The 21,799-nt window shown below is 35.2% G+C and overlaps 1 protein-coding gene across 2 annotated transcripts in view; it reads right to left on the bottom strand.

Moving 5' to 3' along the window:
• The window catches only part of LOC306868319 (calcium-dependent secretion activator 2-like), a 147,031-nt gene that overhangs the window by 2,423 nt on the left and 122,809 nt on the right, over positions 1 to 21,799 (bottom strand). The window contains exons 18-27 of one of the 2 annotated variants that reach the window (XM_079414424.1): positions 19,807 to 19,963; positions 15,972 to 16,113; positions 14,134 to 14,238; positions 12,735 to 12,764; positions 10,290 to 10,445; positions 10,044 to 10,206; positions 6,934 to 7,008; positions 6,618 to 6,701; positions 6,476 to 6,508; positions 974 to 1,081 (exon numbers count right to left, since the gene is read on the bottom strand). In XM_079414424.1, the coding sequence (XP_079270550.1) occupies positions 974 to 1,081; positions 6,476 to 6,508; positions 6,618 to 6,701; positions 6,934 to 7,008; positions 10,044 to 10,206; positions 10,290 to 10,445; positions 12,735 to 12,764; positions 14,134 to 14,238; positions 15,972 to 16,113; positions 19,807 to 19,963 (1,053 nt within the window). The remainder of the gene's footprint in view (positions 1 to 973; positions 1,082 to 6,475; positions 6,509 to 6,617; positions 6,702 to 6,933; positions 7,009 to 10,043; positions 10,207 to 10,289; positions 10,446 to 12,734; positions 12,765 to 14,133; positions 14,239 to 15,971; positions 16,114 to 19,806; positions 19,964 to 21,799) is intronic. The other variant, XM_079414423.1, reaches the window with a different exon arrangement.

Here is a 21,799-nt window from a genome sequence, read left to right as displayed (position 1 = left end):
TGCGGCGACTGATTTCCTTGAGCGCCTTCGCAACACAGCACTGAATGGTACAACCGCTCATTCTTAAGAAGAAACACTCAAAAATATTCACGCCCAAACTTTTAGCCGTCCAGAGGTGCGAATTAGATTAAATGTTTTGAAACAGACGGATTTGTAAGACTTGAGGCTGCTTTCTGTGGTGACACACGGCGACCCTTCTCTCGACTCACTCTCGGTGCATGACTGTGAGCATGTGACACACATTAGGGGTTGCTGGTGTGCAGGGAACCTCTATCCCGCCTGCCTGTCTCCATCGGCGGCCTCGGCAAAGGTCTAATAAATCAAGAGAAGACATCAAACACTGCTTCTCTCCAATCTGGCTCGGAATAGGAAGTTTTCGAAGGCAATCTGCTCAGGATTTATAGGGGCGGGAGGGTTGTGTGTACATCCTCTCCAGTGTTTGTGCCGTTCTATAGATCTGCTGTCTCTTGAAGTGGCTCGGAAGGATGAGCAGTGTGTTCTAAACAAAATTAAGGAGCGAGACATACGCATTTGCGCCTTCTTCCTCTCTCTCTCTCGACGTTGTTTGAGAGTAAACAGGTCAACAGGAGCCCCGGGTGAGTGCTCAGGCACTGGAAGTGGTCACAGTGGGCTGATGAGTGCTCTTGGTGAGGCCTCATTGCCTCTGCCTACAAAAACTTTCCCCACCCCTTCTCACCTCCCTCGGCCTCGGCTTTACAATACCCACAGCTGAGGAAATGTGGTGGGAATGCGGTTGGAAAAGAACCGAGACAGATTAAAAAAGGAATAGAATGAGACGTCGAATGTTCATTCACATACATTGGCACGAATGTCACTTGCTTGAAGTAATTCTGCTGGCTTTGCATTGATCTGTCGACTTATTATGAAACATTTCTTTAGCTACGGTGTCTGAAAGCAGTGGAGTGAAACTGAATCTCATTTATAGTTTGTTCATTGACTGGCAGGAACTTACGTCAAAGATTTTCTCTATGTACATCTCGTCGTTCACACGGTCGCGCAGAATATCCTGGTTCTGTCGTACAAAGGTGATGTAGGTGTCCGCTAGATCCATACCAGGTTTCTGTTGAGAGTGATGGATTCAAAGTCAGTTTGGTCATAAGATCTATTCATTTTGAGTCTTCATTTAATTCTTTTATGCAAAGCAGTGCTGTCAAGTCGATTAATCGCATCAACAATAAAAGTTTACATAATGTGTGTACTGTGTATATTTATATGTATATACAGTTACACACATTAACATTTTTAAGAATATTTACACACACACACACCACACACACACACACACACACACACACACATATATATTCATATTTATATATGATTTATATTACATCTAAATATATATTGCATTTTTTAAATGTATACATGTATGTGTATATTAATATATAAATATAAATTTACACAGTACACACATATGTAAACACAAACTTATTTTCAATGCAATTAATCATGATTATTTGCCATTAATCGATTTGACAGCATTAATGCAAAGCAAATTTGGCTAGAAAACATGCTGATGATTAATACAGAGTCATTCAAACTTTATTTTCATAAAGGTAGACTAAGTGAAACATTTTGCACCTAAAGAAATGTACAGTATTTTTGAAAAAACATCAGTCAGATCAGTGGTCAAGTAAAAGCTGTTTAATTCTACATAGGGGCGGGTCCACCTCATGGTGGCGGCCATTTTGAGATCACATGACCTGTTTATTCTAGTACTTCATTTTTTATTGTACCAAAAACTTCAGCATGTGCTCATAATATTGATGCTATTGTATTTATCCTTTTTGGAGTGAATGGGCCTTTACTGTATATTCTACTCTTTATGAATTGACCAAGAAGACATGTTTAAAAAAATTATGATGACTATTATTATGAATAAATATGAGCGGGTATTTCTGCAATGACATTAATTAAAATTCTTTGCTTTGATATGATGCTGCATTCTTGATAATTGTGTTAGTATGAAGTTTGCGCAGTCACATCAAATAAACTAAAAAGACGTAGTACACCTTTAATTCAAGTAATATTTTTGGCATGCCAAGGAGAGCAAATCCAATACCAAGTTAAAACACAAACACCAAAACACTGACAGCCACCACCACTATCTCTGCCTCCTGAATGATGTTGAAGAAAATGCTTTAAAAAATAAAAACACGTGTAAACTTATGAAAAAAAAAAAAAACAAGTACCAAAAAGCACCTGCGACACTTATACCCTGTTAAAAGCAATCCTTTTACCTGTGGAAAAACATTTCTATTCACACTGGGGCTGTCAAAACAGGGAAAAAAATGTCCTAATAGTGCTGTAATTGCTGTGACATGTTTCCCACCCATGACTCAATGGCTGATGTAGCTTGAGGGCTTAAATGCTGGAAAACCCCCTTTTTATTAGAGAGCAAATAGACACCCGAACATCAACCTCCTGTTCTTGTCAGGCCTCTCTTCCTGTGAGTTTGTGTTTTGGTCATATGACAGAATCAAGGTACCAGTGTACTGAAGCTCTGGTTTTCCAAACTACAACCTACTCATAATTTAACAGGCATCTCTCAAAAAAAAAAAAAAAGCTTTTTCCCTACAAAGAATCCTGAAAAATGTACCATGGTTTGAACTGAAATACAGCATAAATGTTTTTAACACTGATAATACAAGTTTCTTAAGCAGCAAATCAGCATATTAGAATGATTTCTGAAGGATCATGTGACACTGAAGACTGGAGTAATGATGCTGAAAATTCAGCTTTGAATCACAGGAATAAATTACGATTTAAAATATATTAAAATAGAAAATAGTTATTTGAAATTGTAATAATATTTCACAATATTACGTTTTTTAATGCAGCTTCGGTGAATATAAGAGACTTCTTTCAAAAACCTAAAAGAAATCTTAAATGGCTTCAAACTTTTGAATGGCAATGAATATATAATTTGGATTTATCTGTTACAAAATGATTAAATAAACAAACAAACAAACATGCGATTAAAACCAGAAAACACTCAGTTAAAAACAGTCAAACAAACTGATGATTTAAGATGCCGAATGCAGTAAATGGACTTCTGTACAAGGATCCAAATGAGGAATTCAATCTTGTTTTGAACTGATCCTGTTTTGAACGATCCCATCGCTTGGCTGTAAACTTGCACAAATGTAACTTGTAAAAACAAGCTTGTTTCTGGAAAAGCTGCATCATTTTGAAAACGGGTTATGTAGTAGCGTCACTAATTACAGTTAGTAATTCCCCAATACTGGACAGCAACACTCACTGGCCGGTACAGTATAACCTCGTGACCGCATCCACAGTCGGCCGATATCCAGACAAACAGCACTTGATCAAATACGACTGGGATCTCAAGAGGACTTCATATCGTGTTGAGTGAGAGGTCTTCACAGACATATATTACCAAGAAAGGAAGAAAACTGCCACTTCCTGTGCAGAACCAAGCATATAATATCTCTGACTTATCATGGCACTTGGGTGGAAGCAAGACGGGGTCTTTTTAACCCAACGCCCTTCCATCTCTCTGACAGGACGACAAAGCCTGTGATGGACCAATAAGCACACCAAAACACGATCTTCTCGTTGGAAATCGAACTGGAGGACTGAGGGACAGGCCCGATCCGTCAGGCCAGACAATGCCACGACGGTTGGGTGTGGCCCGTGTGTGAATGAATAAATGGAGAGGTGTGGGACGGTGCGATTAAGGCCAGGTTAATAACTGGTTAAGCTGAGAGGATAAATGGCGTGGATGGGAAACAGAGGAGAAAGGGAAGGGGAGACGAAATGTGCAGTAATTACACAGAGCTGCTAGCCTGGCTTCCTGCCACTGCCTCATTCACTGTCCAGGTGCAGGTGTGTGGGAGCGTGTGTGTGTGTGTGTGGCGTAGAAGTAGAGAGCGTGTGAAATGCGTTTGTGCAAGTTTTGAGTAAATACTTTGTTGTGGTAGCGCTAATGCGAGCGCAGATTTGAGCCATGAGTGTGAATGTGCGAACGAGTGTGTTAACAGAACGCTATCGGGAGGGCGTCTCGCCAGAAAGCCTCGGCGCTTGAATGGCAGCCTTCACAAAGGAGCAGAGGAGCTTAACCTTTCGTGACAAGAGCCCAGAAATGTTCAGTGCCAAAGGCCAGACCACAGCCATGTTCTTCCCTCCCTCTCCGGCTGCAGCGGGAGCTGTGAAAGGGGCTTACATGGAGCAGCGTTCCTTCTGCACAAAAGCGCAAGGTGGAGGTGATGTTATAATTTGAGGGAGAGATGGGGTGTTCGCCCGCAGCACGCCTCGGGGAGCCAATACCAAGAACTCGGATGGAGCGATGGGGTGTGGATGTGTAGCAACTGACTGACTTTCTGTTCTTAATCTTGTCTGTTTGCTTTGTACAGTGGCCCCAAAAAGTATTTGGACGCTCAAGTTACACCTAAAAACCGATAAATGCAAAATATCACACGAGAATCGTTTATCTGAAAGAAGGATAGCACAAGCATAGTTTACGCAAAATATTTTCACATAAAGACATCGTTTTAAACAAACAAACAAACAAAAAGCTTAAATTAAGATGAATTGAAGTGAAATAGTTCATACACTTAAGTCATTATCGCATAAACAGTGTAATGTTTTTTAATAAACAATGTTTGAACAGTGTAATGTTTTTTAATAAACAATGTTTAAACAGTGTAATGTTTTTTAATAAACAATGTTTAAACAGTGTAATGTTTTTTAATAAACAATGTTTAAACAGTGTAATGTTTTTAAAAAACATAGCACAAGCGCACTTTTGAAGTAAAGTAGTTTTTAAAGTTTAAAAACAAAACAAACTGTTTAAAATCAAGACAAAATGTATTTAGACACTTACTTAAGACGCCTGTAAATATGTATGAATGTTTTTGCATTAGATCAGGTGTCAAATCAAGTGCATTTTGAAAAAAGAATTATACTGCAAAATATAGCACATGTAAAGTAAAATTTTTAAAAGATGCAAATTATAAAACAACACTTAAACTGTTCAAAATCAAGACAAAATTAATTTAGACACTTAAGTCACATATACGGTAAATATGTATGAATATTTTTGCATTAGATAAAATATAAAATCAAGTGTAATATTTTCTAGAAATATAGCACACATTTTAGTTTTTAAAGTTTTTTAAGTTGCAAATGATGAAACAAAAGAAATCAACAAAACATTTAGACACGCAAGTCACACTTAAATACTGTATGAATGAATGTTATTGCATTAAATAAAATATCAAAACAAGTATAATTTAATTTGTATAATTTCTTCAAATATTTTTTAAATGATAAAACATTACAAAACTATTTGAACACTTTTTGGTGGTCAAGTATTAGTGGATCGTGTTGGTAGTTACTGTGATGAACTCCACCTGTGGTTACTCTGCAGAACACCTGTGTGAACTTGAGCCAAACTGACTACATACATCCACTAAAATCACTCTTTGATTAAACTTATGCCCACATGGACTCTACATTCACAAAGTGCCACAGAAAAACTGCTAATAACGGGTGTAGAAATCCAAACATTCCCGGCCCTTGTGTGTTTGTATATTAAATATTTTGGCTAATTTGATAATGCTTTCATCTGCCAAAAAAAAGTGTAGTTCTCTCAGCCCTGTTGAGCATATGTATTTTTAGAGCTTTGCTTTATCATCTAATGAAATTACATTTATACATTTTTAAGTGTGACATAAGTGTTCAAATACCTTTGAGCCACTGCTTATCATTATAAAATTCTATTTCAAATTAATGCTGTCCTTTCGAACATTCTATTAATCAAAGAATTCAGATTAATGGCCAAAAAAATTCAGCCTTTATAAGCATGATAGATTGCTTTTAAAAATCTTACTGACTTCAGATTTTTGAACGATGGCGTACTCTAAGCCTGATATTAGTCACAGAACTAACTGGAATGAGTTGTTGTTCATGTTTTTATTCAGAAAGCCCTTCTGTAATACTGTGGTCTCAGATCAGGAGGTCATGTGATTACTCAGTCTTTCCCTCACCCCGTGTTAGTTTCTTTCTGCTTGCTCACTGTCTGCGCTCTGAACAGTCCTGGTTCCTGGTGATTCATTAGCATCTTTTTCTGCTTGTGACGGCCCATTGTCAACACTGTGGCAGATCGTGAGACTGATTTTAAGCCAATCGGGTTGCTAATTAGTCTTGCTCAGCCAGCTCAGATAGATGCTCCAATCCTGCTTTCATTTGGCCATGAACCGCAAATGATAAAAAACATATAATTGTGTTAAGTAATGATGAAATAATACACATTAAGCCTTTTTAAATATTAAAAACAAAGCAAGATGGAAACGTTTGGCAAAGCTGAATAGAGAATCTGTTTCCCTAAGTAAATAATAAAACACACACACAAACGCAAAGCAGCATGCAAAAATATCCACACAGGGCATGCCGGCATCATGCGCATTTATATGTCCAAAATGACACTTACTGGGACATCCACATATTTGGCCGCTGCTTTTGCCTTTAAAAAAAAAAAAAACCTGCTAAATATCTTTGGCTTATTAAATGTTCAGTACGAAATGAGATTCCAGAAAGGGGTGTGTGGGTGGGATGAACGTGAAAATACTCACCGTGAAAGACAAGATGGAAGAGAAGAATGTTCCCTCGTCATATCGTGAGACTTTGGACAACACCCCATCCAGAACAGCTGCAAACTGTGAAAGCAAAGAAGCATGTTTGCGTGACAGGCGCATACCCCTTTAGCACAAGCAACAATTAACAATTTAGGATAAAGTAACGTTCGCTGATACAACGGATATAATGTTTCCAGATATAAAGAATCGGCTCGCCGTGAAGGCCAGCTGAAAAGAATGGGCAAAAGCCAAATCTCAATGTTGTGAAATGTGGCGGCTCAAAAGAGGCCGAGACAATGGCTGTTGGGAGTACCTTTGAGACCAAGGAGGAGATCATTTCCTTAAAGGCCTCATCGATCAGGACATCGATTTTTGAGTGGTACTGCTGCTGTAGGACAAGAAGAGGAGGAGAAACATCAACAAATACAACAGGCGCGATGGGAAAGACACGGATCGCGAGGCTTCCTAAAAGAACAACACGCTCACAAAGACATATTTCGTCAGAGGGAAAAATCCTCCCCGTGCGATAGGGCTGAGTTAAGCAGCTATTAGGCCCATTATGCCCGTGAATGGCATTCCCGCTCTCGTTTAGGGCAAAGGAATTTGAAGGATACTTTTTGTGCGGGCCAGAATTAGGGCAGCCTTGTGTTTTTCTAAAGAACCCGTCCAGCTGCGGCGAGCAAAGGCTCACACTACATTCAATTAATCCGCCATTTCATGTCTGATCAGTCTTATTCACCTATTTTGTGGAAAAAAAGGCGAGAGGGAGAGGAGGAAGGAGAAAGCGAGGGTTCAGGGTGGGGGGGGTGGGGGAATGGGTGAGAGAGAGAGAGAGAGAGAGAGAGAGAGAGAGAGTGCATCCATTTGGCCGCGCTGAATAGATGCCTTTGCTGCATGCGCTGCAAGCAGGAGTTCATCTCTGCCAACAATGGCCATTCATCGCGAATCTAAAGGACACCCAAATTAAAAATTTCAATCAACAATGCGTGCAGATCGGTGACAAATTGAGGGTGCAAAGAGGTCACTGTCAGCAGCCCTAATTTTCTTTTCACCCTTTTTTTTCTGCACGCAAAATGGCAGTTTTTTCATAAATGGCATTATAGGAGAATCTTGAGGACTTTTTACCTCAATTAACACTTCCATGTTTGCTTTTTATACGGCTAAACGGCGAGGGCTTTTTTTTGCATTAGCGCCGATTAAATAGGGAGGTCTTTGCCGTGTGTGTGAAAACCAAAAGAACAATAATTTCTTTTGAAAACATTTATCTGGTAGCCATCCACTTCAGAGTCACTTCAGCGAGATGGCGGCTTATAAAGCGTAACCTTGTATTTCCAAATAAAGCTGCAGGCAAACTCGGGTAAAATAATCTTTTCTTTGTTTTTAAATAAAGTCTTTCACAAACACGCCGACACGCACTGATGGCCATTAAATTCAATCCAGTGTGAAGGAAAATCAGTTGAGGTTTGATAAATACCTTTTAACCCAATACTAAGAAGTAAGTGGCGGTTTCTCGCCGCACAAGGCCACATACTTTAAGTGTCACTGTTGGAGAAAATTCATCTTTTTTTTTTTTTCATGAAGTTAGCACCTGTTTTTTTGTTAGAACTGGAAAAGAGTAGTATCGACTAAGACGGCACAATTCAGAAGAGAGCGAGAACTCAACTACAAAAACAAATAGTTTACTTCTATTTCAAAAGCTTTCATACATCTAAATATGCACTAATATGAAGGAGAGAAAGAAGTATGGAAGTGATCAAATCGGAGGGTGTCGTTTTTAAACCAAAATTATTTCAAATTCAAATTACACTTGTGTGTTTACAAGAGATTCCACTCATTTTTGATATTTTGAAAATGTTTTAGTGAGTTTTTGTCCATACAATGGAAGCCAATGTTATTTGGTTCCCAACATTCTTCAAAAAAACTTGTTTTGTGTTCCACAGAAGAAAGGAAGTCATACAATTTTGGAACGACATGAGTAAATGATGACAGAATTTTCATTTTAAGGTGAACTATGCCTTTAAGAGTTAATTGCACACAATGTATTCTTTCTCTGCTCACATGGACAGGAGATTGTAGAGGGGACACTTACCCACTGCTGCTCAACCTTGGGTTCATGCAATAACGTGCAGGCCATGCAGGGATGAGTCAAAGAAAGACAACGAACAAAAAGAAAGAAGAAAAAAACATTTGAATGAAAACTTAACTCAGAGTTGGTTAACAGACAGCCAACAGATAAATAAAACTCATCTTAAGTATAATTTTGATAATTAATTAGCTAAAATTAAACTAGGTAATAAACAAATACAACACAAAATCTAACAAACTTGCTCATTTCTAAAGAAAGAATATGAAATCAGATTTACAGTCATTTATTAATGGAAAAAAAAACTGTCACTTTAATGTCTGAATCACTACTTCTGGATACAAAACGAAAAAAGAAACCTTGTACTCAAAAGTACATAAATGTAAACTTTATTCAGAGTAAAAATGATTTGTAGCCTGGATGGAGGGATAGATAGATAGATGTATCGTCTCAAGGTGAATGGCCAATTTGGATTTAATTTCATTTTCTTCGTTGTTCATTACATGGCGCATGTAAAATAATTTAAAATGTCCAATAACTATGTCTGATTACTCTCTTTTTTTTTACCTCATAGTGAACTGTGATATTTAAGTTAGATTTAAAACCAATTTGGATTTGTCTCTAGTGTGAACAGCTTAAGTGACTCCAAACTATACTCTGAATCGTAATAATCCAATTTAAAGCTTTCAAGGACAATCTGAACATCTTTTGCTTTCCAGTCAGAACAATGTTTTGAAAGATGTATATTTTTACTGACGTCAATTCACTTCGGTTATGATTGAATAGCTACCTCTAAGTAGTTTCTGCACATTAAGCTGGGCTAAATTATTTTTTTTTATGAAAGAAACACTTTAATGAACTTCTATGTGAAATGTTCACACAAAAACAGGAAAATAGATATCTAGACTAAGTGGAATCGCACTTGCCACGAAAATGAGAAGCCAGTATAATGATTTGGCTCGTTTGAAATTAAAATAGCAGCTCTGGGTGTCGAGTTTGGCTGTGGTTTGTTCAAGGCCTCTGGAGCATAAGGACTTTCTGGTCGAGACTTATCTCTAGGCAGAAGAAGGGGAGGTAATAATATCGCCTACAGAAAGGAAGCACAAAACACTTCACACCAACGATAACACCTGCGCTAGTTCAACTCAAAAGCAAGTTTGCAGTATAAAAGGAGAAACTGATAAATGGATCTTTGCCAGTGTACTGCTATTCAAATGACTGATTAGAGTCACGCAATTCAATATTCTTAATCTTGTTTTCACCTCCCAACTGTCAATTGAACAGAGACGAGATGATTTTATGAACACCATAAGTCTAATAAAGATGAACGTGTCCCTGACAGGATTGTGACATACCTCCTGGCCTTGGTCAAGAACACAGAGCTTGGAGCACTGCTTCTTAGCATCCATGAGAACATTAAACATTGTGCACACAGACAAGGGCACACGGAAATCAGTCGACTTGCAAGACTTCTGCATTTTAGCATCAAAGGCAGCTTTGGTCCTAGATATCAGAGATGGAGAAATGGTTTAAATGAAGCCCCTGTCTTTAAAAGGAATGACATTATTAGTCGTTAAATAGCTGACCTTTTGACACAAGCCTCCATCATATCACTAGCCATCAGTTTGAGCCTCTGCTCCAGATGTTTGGCGAACTCCGGCTCTGGCCAGTGCAGGTCCATCACGAACATCTGGAGAGCATCCAGTTTCCAGAATAGATCTTCTGATGTGGCCGAGCCGTTACTGAGGAAGACAGAAACAGTGATGTTAGTTCATAGATCTTAAAGTCTGAAATTACAAAAAAAAATTCACAGCAAATACATTACAAGTCTAAAAAGGAAAGATGAAAAAATGACACTCATGCAAAACAGACCAGTTCTTGATGTCCATAAACATATGATATTATCAGAATTTTGTGGCATTTCTAACTATTTGAATAACCATGAACTAATGATTTAATGCATTATTTAACATAATATGTGTGTTCTGGTGCGTGACTACAACTAAAAAAATAAGCACAAAATTCATTATGTGAAATATTGCCTTGGCAACTAAATGAAATTAAAAAAAAAAGTTTACTTTAATTTACTTTTGAGTAATTTTAGTATCTCAAAGTTAAATAGGAAAAATTAAAATTAAAATATAAAAATTATTAATGATTATTAATAATGAATAAAAATGCTAAATATACAAATATTACAATGTAAACATATTAATTAAAAATATATTAAAACACATAACCATAATGCTAAAATTAAATGTTAATTTAATGATACAAATATGTATTGAAAAAATTAAAAGTGCTAAATATAAATATATTCAAATATATAATATATGATGGCAGAGTGTGAAGAGTGTAAAGAATTATAGCTGGCCTGGATCATTAATCTTAAGATGTTTTCACATTTGCTTTGTTTCAGGCATCTAAGAATTCGGAATTATTTGAATCTTCAAAGTTATTGCATGCAACTTATAAACTAACACATTTGACAAATTAATATATAAATTATAAAAGTATTATATTTTATAATTATTATATTATAGCAATATTATATTCAAATAATAATATACAATATATTATTAATTATATATTTATTAAGAGATTTTATATTAAATTGAATATATTTGATATTATAGCATTATATTCTATAATATTGAAATATTGTAATTATTATTTTTATATGATTATTAACAATTATTATAATTAACATTAATATTAAATATTATTTCATATTACATGTAATTTTTTTTTTTTTACCCGAGTCAAATTTTATAGCCAGAGACAGTATTAATGCAAAGAAAAATATGTTCTTTTTCATTTGCTTCATGTTTTGGACTCAATGATAAAATTCTCTCACATGTCATTATAGCACTTCTCACATTACTGTAACCCCTACGCATATTTCTCACTTGCATACAAATGTCTGATAAATGAATTCATGTAAATGCACTTAAAGGGTTCAGAGACCGAGGACTCAAATGTGGAAACACTTCTATCATCAATAAATACTTAAATCACTCCAAAACTGCAAAATGCACAGTCAAACGACTAATCAAGTGAGACCGTTACTATAAAAGTCAGGCTCTCTTGCACCCAGCTGTCTGAAGTGCATCAGACAGAACTATCGGCCTAAGAGCGGGTGTTCCAAGAGCTGCAGGAAGTCGAGATCGACAGCAATTTCCACTGATGTTGTGTGCGACTCCGCTGGGTTCTGATGGGCTCAAGAGATCTCCAATCCAGACAGATGGAGCGGCACAGCCGTGTCAACCGCAGTCCACACAGCAACGCCTGCACGGCGCAACTAAAAAAGGCCACTCGTTCCACTCGCTGTTAAAAGACTGTTACCTTCACAAGTGGCGGTCCGGGAAAATAAATCGTTTGGCAAAGTCCGCTGTGCAATTAAAAGGGGCGAGCACAAGCTCCCACTCGATTAATTAGTGGCGGTACGGTCCGTAAGGGCCCCCTCGGGGGTCCGCGCCTCCGCTTCGAGCCCGAGCGAGCAGGGTGAACAAATGGACGAGTTTCTCGCCTGAAGAACAGACCCCCCCGGGGGAGAACACAAAGTTCACGCCGAATCTAACAAGCAGCTAACCACAGAGTCCCCTCTGACAGACACCCACAGGACTACACCCACTACAGACACTGTTTCAGGCCTGAAAGCTGGTGTGCTTTTGCAGTTCACACTCTTTAGGCTAATTGAGATGGATGTAATTTAACTTTCCGACGTTATTTAGACTCGTGTAGCTGTCAAAAGTTCTCCTATTTACATCTCGGCCATGATAATGGTGTTTGAGGTCAGTATACTATAGTGTTACTCTGATAACCCCTGACGGTTGAGGGAAAATAGTGTTGGCGTTTATCGTCGCATGATCACAGCGGGTTTAAACGCTCACAGATTGAACCGATGATACCTGAGTTTATGGAGACTCGCCTGTCCATGTGAATCATCTTATAAACGGGTTTCTGTGAATTCGTGAAAACACAACACCAAACAGACAGCAAACACAAATGTGATGATCACTGGTACTCACAAAATATCTGGCAAATTAATTCCTTGTCCGCTGTAAACCAAATACATAACTGTGTTAAATTTAGCCAATGAATCACACAAAAAGCCACACAGCACAGCAGCTCCCAAAAATGATAAGTTATCAAGCCACTTTGGCACAAAACGCACTAAAATGAACAACACAACACCAATGTTTTCAAGCAATCACATCACAAACAGGATCTTTACCGGTGCTGGATAGTAACTGATTACATGTAATCTGGATTAGATTCCAAAAATTATGATTATATTACGATTAGAGATTTGATTACAGTTTATTTTTGGCAGTACATTATTCATAATTTATTGATTCTCCCTAAACTCTTGAAGTCCACCTGAGATTTAAAGTTAATATTTAAATAATTTAACATGTTGCATGTTTTCTGATGTTGGTTAATGGTCATATTTCTCTTATTTATAACAATAATCCATTTTAAATCTGTAAATAATAGTGCTGTACTGTGTATATTTATTATGTATATAGCCTATAAATACACACACACATACAGAATATATTTAGAAAATATTTCCATATATTTATATTCATATAATTGATATTATATACAGTATAAATATTTTAAATGTATAAATGTATTTTTCTTAAATATACTTGCATGTGTGTGTATTTATATTTAGAGGTTTAGACTTGACATGAATTTTTAGGCAATTCATTAAAAAGAACATGCAAGACCTTTTGTGTAACTTATTACTGTATTTTATCGTATAAATTATCACCTACGTTTAGCTTTTTACATCTGACTACTGTATTTAGGCTTCAAAAGTTGTGAAGAGTATCATGATGATAAAGATGTATAAGAATCATACATCTTTGTTGGTTGGTCACTTATTTTCTGCAGTAATACAAAAGCCAATGGAAAAATCTTTTTTTTTTTGGCAGGGGTACCAGGGTGATGCTAACTTATGGGTTGGCCTACAAAAATATAATCACTACAGCACTTTATTTAATCCACATTTGCAAAAGAACACAGACATTTAAAAAAAAAATAATGGAACCAGTTCAGAAAAAAAAAAACAGCTTCTTGATTCCCATCCCAAGCCGACAGACAAAACAAATCATAACACTCACACAGTCATGCAATCAAGGATGCACTTTAAGGGTACTAAAATTGGAAGTCTAATTCATTGTGCTAATTTTTATGAATAACATTTACCATGCAAATGCTTATTATAGCAATAACTGGAAGCATTATTTGAAGTATTTACCACATTACAAATGCATATGCCACAATCTCTTTCCCATGATTTAAATATATTTGAATGGTTTTAAGGCCTGAAGACTTGCTTCGCACAAGCTATGTGGCTATAATAAGCATATGTCAAGAGCAGTAAGCAGTGATGGTGCCCAGCTGGCCCATACACACGTGTTGTCACACAGCGGCCCCATCCAGGAAGGGGCCGAGAAGCTGGGCATCTGAGGGAGGTTAACAGGCAGGTTGGGAACTCTGGGCAGATTGTTGGTGATGGTCCTGCCGGAGATCAGAGAGTAAAAGAGCAAAAAGCCCTGAGAGGAGGCCGACAATAAGAGTTCATTAGATAAAGAGCAGAATAACCGGCGGATGACTGATCATTCGGAGGCATCAGAAGCTTACTGACAGGCAAGAAATGCACTTTACTTGGAGAAGACGGCATGTTTAATTACACATAACAGTCTGTTCAATACCATATTGTTTTAACCGTCATGATCAGTTTGGAGTCGCCAGATATAAAATACTTTTTTTTTTTTTTATTGTATTTTCTTTCAATGTGTAAAAACATAACTAGAATGGATAACACTAACATTTTGTGAAAAGTTCTACTTTGTGGTAAAGAAAAGTACAGTTAAAGCTTAAATAAAAATAAATAATATATAACAATTATATATAATAATAACAATAACAACAACTTATTATGATGATGATTTATTTATTATTATTTTAAGCGCTTACAAATGATTATAAAAGAGTTAAAGTTTCAATAATAATAAATTATATACAATAATTAATAACAACAACAACAAGCAAAATACTAAATTAGTTTATGTCAGAGGAAATGTAAGGCAAATGATTATAAATAATTATATTAATTTCTTACAAATGATTATGAGAGTTAAAACTTCAGTAATAATAAATAATATATAGCTATTAACAACAACAACCCTTATTATTATTATTAGTAGTAACTATTTAATTATTTAGATAAATGATCATTATTATTATTATTATTATTATTATTATTATAAATAAAACAATAATAATAATAATAATAATAAATATTTTGATTAGGTCAGATAAATTTAAAGACAAATAATTTGAATAATAAATAAAAAAATTTTGTTTAATTACTTATAATTTACTACTACTACAAATACTGAATAAATATGGATTTTATTATATTTATTATAAATTGTTATTATTATTATAATAAATAAAATATAAATATGAATAAAAGTGGTAATAATAATAATAATCGTATTTAATTGTGAAATGTAAAAACAATAATAATAATAATAATAATAGTTTCAGTTTATTTATTTACTGAATATTATAAATAATATATATATATATATATATATATATATATATATATATAATATAATATTAATAATAATAAATAGGTAATTGGCATTATTATAATTATTATTAAGAAGAAGAAGAAGAAGTGTTTTGATTAGGTCAGAGGAACTTATTATTATGATTATTGCTATTTTTACATGTACAACACAGGGGTCATTGGGACTCCAAACATAAACACAGTCAAGTCATTCTCATCAGAACATGAGCGTTAAGGTCTTATGTAAGATCTCATTTTCACAGCCAATGCTTTCTTAAGTTTTGCATCCACAGGAAATTGTTTGGTCAACCGCATGATCACGACCCATGTATACGACAGCACGACAAACAGACTTCACATCTGCACCTCACAGCCTTGTGTTCAGTCCCATCAAATTAAATATGGTGAGAACAAACAAGAAACTGTGAAGTAAATCAGAAAAGAACAAAGCATTAATGGGAAAGGATGAGGACGATCTTTGAGGCTCCATTCTTTCACCTCCCTCCAATCATCTCTGAAACATGAAGTTGATAGGTTTGCTAAAAATAGCCCGACACGGTTAAATAAACACGACACTGTATTCGCTTAACTGCAAAGAGAGTCAATAAGAACACATACATACATAAAATCACATTGGACTCTAATGGCTTGACATTAAATGGGCTCTTACTTCACAGACTGCCACGTCTCCTGCTCAAAGCCGCGATGAATGGACTGAGCTATTGACGACTCCATCAGGTCAATGTAGCGCACCACCAGAGGGATGTACAGGTCCTGGAGGTGCTTATGGAACGTTCCATTGCACAGGTGAGCTGGAGAACATGAAGGATGAATGAAGACTTTACAATAATCTTGGCAGATGTGCAACTTACAGTACATTATCAGGCAAAATACTGTGAGCAATGCTTTCCTGCAGTGGAAATACTTCTAGAATGACCGTTGCAGAACTGTAATCATTTTTAATTAATAATCTAAATAACTACTTTAATATAAAATATACTGTTTTTTATTTTAAATAATGGAAAAACAATGAACTAAACTGATGAAACAAATTAGTGAATTTATTTGCATAACAACTGGAATGATTTCCGAATATCATGTAAACATGGTGTCATTGTGTTGTGGAGCTGCTCATTTGCACATAAATGACTTTTTCTTTATAATGAGCAGAGTTTTTGGAGTATTGTTATGTTGTATAGTTTTATTGCAGGGGAGGGTGGGGTAAGATGTGTCACACCCTTAATCTAGCAAATTGTGGGTAACGTTTGTCACTTTTCTAGAAAAATAATAGTGCTGTCAATCGATTAAAATAATTGACTAAATAACTTCTAATTTAAGTGAACCTAAAACAATCTTCACATAAACCCATTATAATAAATATCAAAACTGTGCCCTTCAGCAAGTAGGAAATATACAGAAACTGAATACATTTATTAAACACTAAATTCTAAAACAAATATAGCTGAATCCTTAAAGCTACAGAAGTTATTGATTTCCTCTTTTTTCTTTTATTAACCGACATCACAGCAGCTGGTTATTAGGTTATTTGGCTGCTGTTACTTTAAGAGCTGCCGCTGATGAACATAACGTGGATCTGACGCACATGTTTGTGGCTTCATTCACATTTTATTATGAAATGCTACAGGCGACAGAGCACGTGGTACGAGCACAGTAAACCGGCTGACAGGACAATTCGCTTTTACTGACAAATGGGCTGACAACATCTCCTCCTGTACCGTTTCCGCACTCGTTTGACTAGCTCCTATCGCCGAGGTGGAGTGGAGTGTGCATCTGAAAAGTGTACCGTTTGATTTCTCTGAAATCTATAAATGTTGTTATTTATAATCATAACATTTATTTTTATAATAATAATTATCCAAGTTGTAAAGTTTCTGTATCCAGAAATACATAATAATACACACATAGTTGTAATGTAATGTCTATTCAGTTATAGTGGTGAACATACACTACAAAAAATATATTTTTATAGCAATCCTCTGACTTTCCAAAAGAGGACAAAATGCTGAGAGCTTAAGATGAGAAAAGACTAATGAAATTTACCGTCAGTCACTGTATTAAAATAGTTTATAATTAACGACTTTTCTGTAATTTAACACCAATGCGATAAAACACAAAGTATAGTTTTATAAACGTACGTTATTGTTTTTTAAACATTTTTTAATTAAAACCATAAAATATATCAAATACATTTCACATACATGTTAATTGGTCACGTTTTTCCCCAACGATTTGAGAAATCATATTTCTATGTTATAAACACTTTCTTCTCTTTTCAGTTGATTGCATACAGCCTGGAATATAATTCCTTTCCCTCTCATCTCTCCATTCATTTGACAGAGGACAACATACCGTTTGTGAAAAGTGGCACAGCTTACCCCACTCTCCTGTACATGTAAATGCACTCAATGTAATTAAAGCACTTAGAAGGAAATGGGGGTCTGACAGAGAAAGAGAGAAGAGAGAGAGAGAGAGAGAGAGAGAGAGAGAGAGAGAGAGAGATTCATGTCTCCTCAGGCATCATTAAGTGTAATTCCCATTTCTCTGTTCTTCATCATTAACACTAGCCTTTTTACTCTCATGGGTGTTTGAGCTCATTTCCCAACCATTTAACAATGATGAAACTCATTTGAGCATTTAGTGTCAATGTCACAACTATTTTTTTTTTGTCATGTGCACACACTCAAAACTGTAAAAAGCACGCACAACTGAAACTAATCCCTGTCTGAAATCAGAAAAATGAGAGATTTCATTTGTAATATGCTACAGTGTTATCTGCTACCTAAGGCTTAACATTTGATGAATTCAGAACCAAATCAAATAATGGAATTGTCAAGAGAAGTTTCAAAAAGTCAAGGTAGCATTGAGATTTTTGGGCAACTATTTTAATTGTCCCAAATAGTACCACATTATTTAGGCGATTTGAATTTGATCTCATTCAGCTAAGAAAGTCATCACATTTTAGTCTCTAATTGTTTGGATAAAATGTAATTCCTTTTCTTTTATTGCTCAATGAGTCTAATTTTTCAGAAATATTTCACATTTACTTCATGAACAATTATTAGATATCCTCCTGATAATGACACTATGCCATGATGAACCAGAGAAACGAGTCAATATTCTGTCATTGTTCACCAAAAAAAAAAAAAATCAACAAGGCTGCAATTATTTGTTAAAAAATGTGAAATATTATTAGAATTTAAAATAACTGTTTCTCATTTGATTATATATTACAATGTAATTAATTCCTGTGATCAGCATCATTACTGTCACATGACCCTTCAGAAATCATTCTAATATGCTGATTTGATGCTCAAGAAACATTTCTTATTACTATCCATGTTAAAAACAATTGTGCTGCTTAATAGTTCAGTGATTTTTAACGATTCTTTGATGAATATAAAGTTCAAGAGAACAGCATTTATTTGAAATCAAATCTTTGTGACATTATAAATGTCTTTACTGTCACTTTTAATTAATTTAATGCATCCTTGCTGAATAAAAGCATTAAATCAAGTAGTAATAATTATTGTACGGCTATTATAATGTTTCAGAAGTGCTTTTATTATTTTCATGATACTTTTCTGTCATGTTTGAGTGATTTTCTTTTCTTAGAGATTTAGCATTCTGCTAAATCTCAAGTAATCACGAGTTTGAAACAACATAAATGTTGAGTAAATGACAAAGTATTCATTTCTGGGTGAATTATTCCTTTAAATCTGCCAGTTTTAACAGCCAATTTTAAAATACCACCCCCCAAATTTTCAACATATTCGCCAATAGGCTTTGCTCATTACAATTCTACCTTTAAGAAAAAAAGAGATTCATTTACTGAGATTAATTTAGTGAGAACAGGGCAGAGGAAAGCAGTACGACTGGATCCTCTACAAGAAAGTTCATATATGAAACAGTGTGGGAGTTCCCTATATCTTTTAGCCAACTGCCTGCGTTATTAGAGGCTGCCATTTCCATTGTCATGCTCCCTAGATAACCAACCATATCTATTCCAAATCAACTGCTGTTTGAACGAGACAGTAAAGCAAATCTCTTAATCACCGTCGCAAATGTCGCAGTCATGCAAAACAATTAAACTTGGCTCTAGATGCTGTTCTATCAATAGACCAAAAGCTCCTCGCACAATTAACTTAATGTTGTGAAGTACTCAAAACTGTTTGACGGAAAATTTCTTGTTGATTACGAGAGATATCGGTGCTCAGGATATGTCAGACACTCTGGGATTTGCAAAAACGTGCAGAATTCAAGTGACATGGAGATAATTTACCCTCCAGTGCCAGTAACTGATCACACCATATATATCTAATTAGCGTGTTGACAATAACAGAGCAAAGCATGTTAACCTGCTTGCCTAACAAGTATTGTTTTCCAAAGCGACAGTGGTGCTAATTAGTGCACTTCACGGTGAGAACATGCGAGCAGAACTTTGGACAAACGGGAGCGGAAAGTGGTGGGGGGGTGTGTATACATACGGTCAGTTCGGAGGAAGTTATTGAGCAGCTGAAAGAGGGGGAAACTGTCCCAGGAGTCCTGTGGCTGGACGGCCAACGCTGCATCCATGTCCACCGTGTACAGAGACAGGAAGGTCTCGGCGTGCTCCCCCATCGCCTCTGGCCACCAGGAGAAGGCCTGCAAAATACAGACATACACTCTTAAAAATAAAAGTTCTTTATTGGCATCAATGGTTCCACAAAGAACCTTTACCATCCATGGAACTTTTTCATTCCACAAAAGGTTCTTTATAGTGGAAAAGGTTCTTTAGACTATTTAAAAGTTCTACACTTTAAGAAAAAATGGTTCCTTTAAGAACGGTTTACTGAAAGGTTCTTTGGGAAACCAAAAGCGATTCTTCTATGGCATCGCTGTGAAAATCTCCTTTTGGAATCTTTATTTTTAAGTGTATTAGGGTGACTCTTCAGTTAGGGACACTTTTGACTTGTTTTCTGTATGTTAAACATTTATCAGGTTATTTTAGTATCATTTATATACTACTATAGTTTTATTATTATACACTGTAAAAAAAAATAGTTTTCAACTTAAAATAATTTGTTACCGCGCTGACTTAATCTTTTTAGTTTATTCAACTAAAATATTCCAGTTGTCTCTTAAATGAACATTGAGTAACTTAACATTTCAAGCTGACCAAACTAAAAAGTCAGCAGGGTAACAAATTATTTTAAGTTGAAACAACTTTTTGGAACAATTTTTTTTACAATGTAGTTAGTCATTTTAATTGATTTTATTTTCATATTTTCTGTTGTCTGAAAATGTCTCAAAATCAATCTAATATGCTGATTTAGTGCTCAAGAAACATTTTTTTATTAATATCAATGTTGAAAGCTATTGAGCTGAGGAATATTTGTGTGGAAATAGTGATACAGAAATTTTAGATGAAGTTTCAGTAATTTTGTTGTATGTTTGTCATTTTCATTGGATATTTTTAATTTGTTTTATTAATATTTATTTATTAGTTTTAGTTATTTTAGTACTTCATGTTAAACTAAATGGAACATGAAAACTTCTACCTTGGCAACTAGCTGAAATGAAATAAATTACAATATAAACATTGATTTTTTTATTACAGTTTATGTTGTTTCACTGTTTATTTCAAAGTCTAATTTTTTAATGGTTTTAGTTTTAGTTAACGATAATAACCCTCCCTGGAACAAAGACCTGATCCTGGCCTTGATCAGAAGTGCATTTTGGTAATTATTATTTATATATATATATTTTTTTTTAGTTTTTAGCAAAAACCTGGTAAGTCTTTGACTTGTGAAAACAACAAGAGAGACAGTTGTCAATTAACTTTCTATTTAAAAAATGTTTCTCTATTAAAATACTCTATTGGGGACCATCAAATTATACACAAACACATCTATCTATCTATCTATCTATCTATCTATCTATCTATCTATCTATCTATCTATCTATCTATCTATCTATCTATCTATCTATCTATCTATCTATCTATCTATCTATCTATCTATCATGTTTTTTTATAAATGCATTCTTAAAATCATCCTAATGAACAAAGTTTCCCCTTATAAGAACAGAATCACCCATTAATATGTGAAATACTACAAATATGCTACATATTCTATACATGTGCAACACAATCACAAACAATAATGCCAAAGTAAAGCAACAGAGAGACAACACTGAGAGCTAAACATGGTACATAATACTTTGATACTGACAACAAAGCACAATAAAACATGGAAATGATGAAACTAAAGCCAGTAGAAGTCAAGCAATTCAATGAAGCGACCTTGAAAAGAAGCACACAAAGATGGAAATAAATACAGAGAGAATGGAAGGTTGCTTCTGGGCCTGCATGCATGCTTGCTTGCTTTTGTAAAGTGTTACTTCTAAATACATAAAAATAATAAAATCATACAGCTTCTGGAGGAAAGTTGTGCTAAATGTAATATTTTTCTAAAATGTGGTTATGATTTACTTCGAATC

Source organism: Barbus barbus, assembly GCF_936440315.1.
Source record: "Barbus barbus genome assembly, chromosome: 50".
In the NCBI taxonomy this organism is placed as follows: Eukaryota; Metazoa; Chordata; class Actinopteri; order Cypriniformes; family Cyprinidae; genus Barbus; species Barbus barbus.
This window is presented reverse-complemented; position numbering and strand designations above follow the sequence as displayed.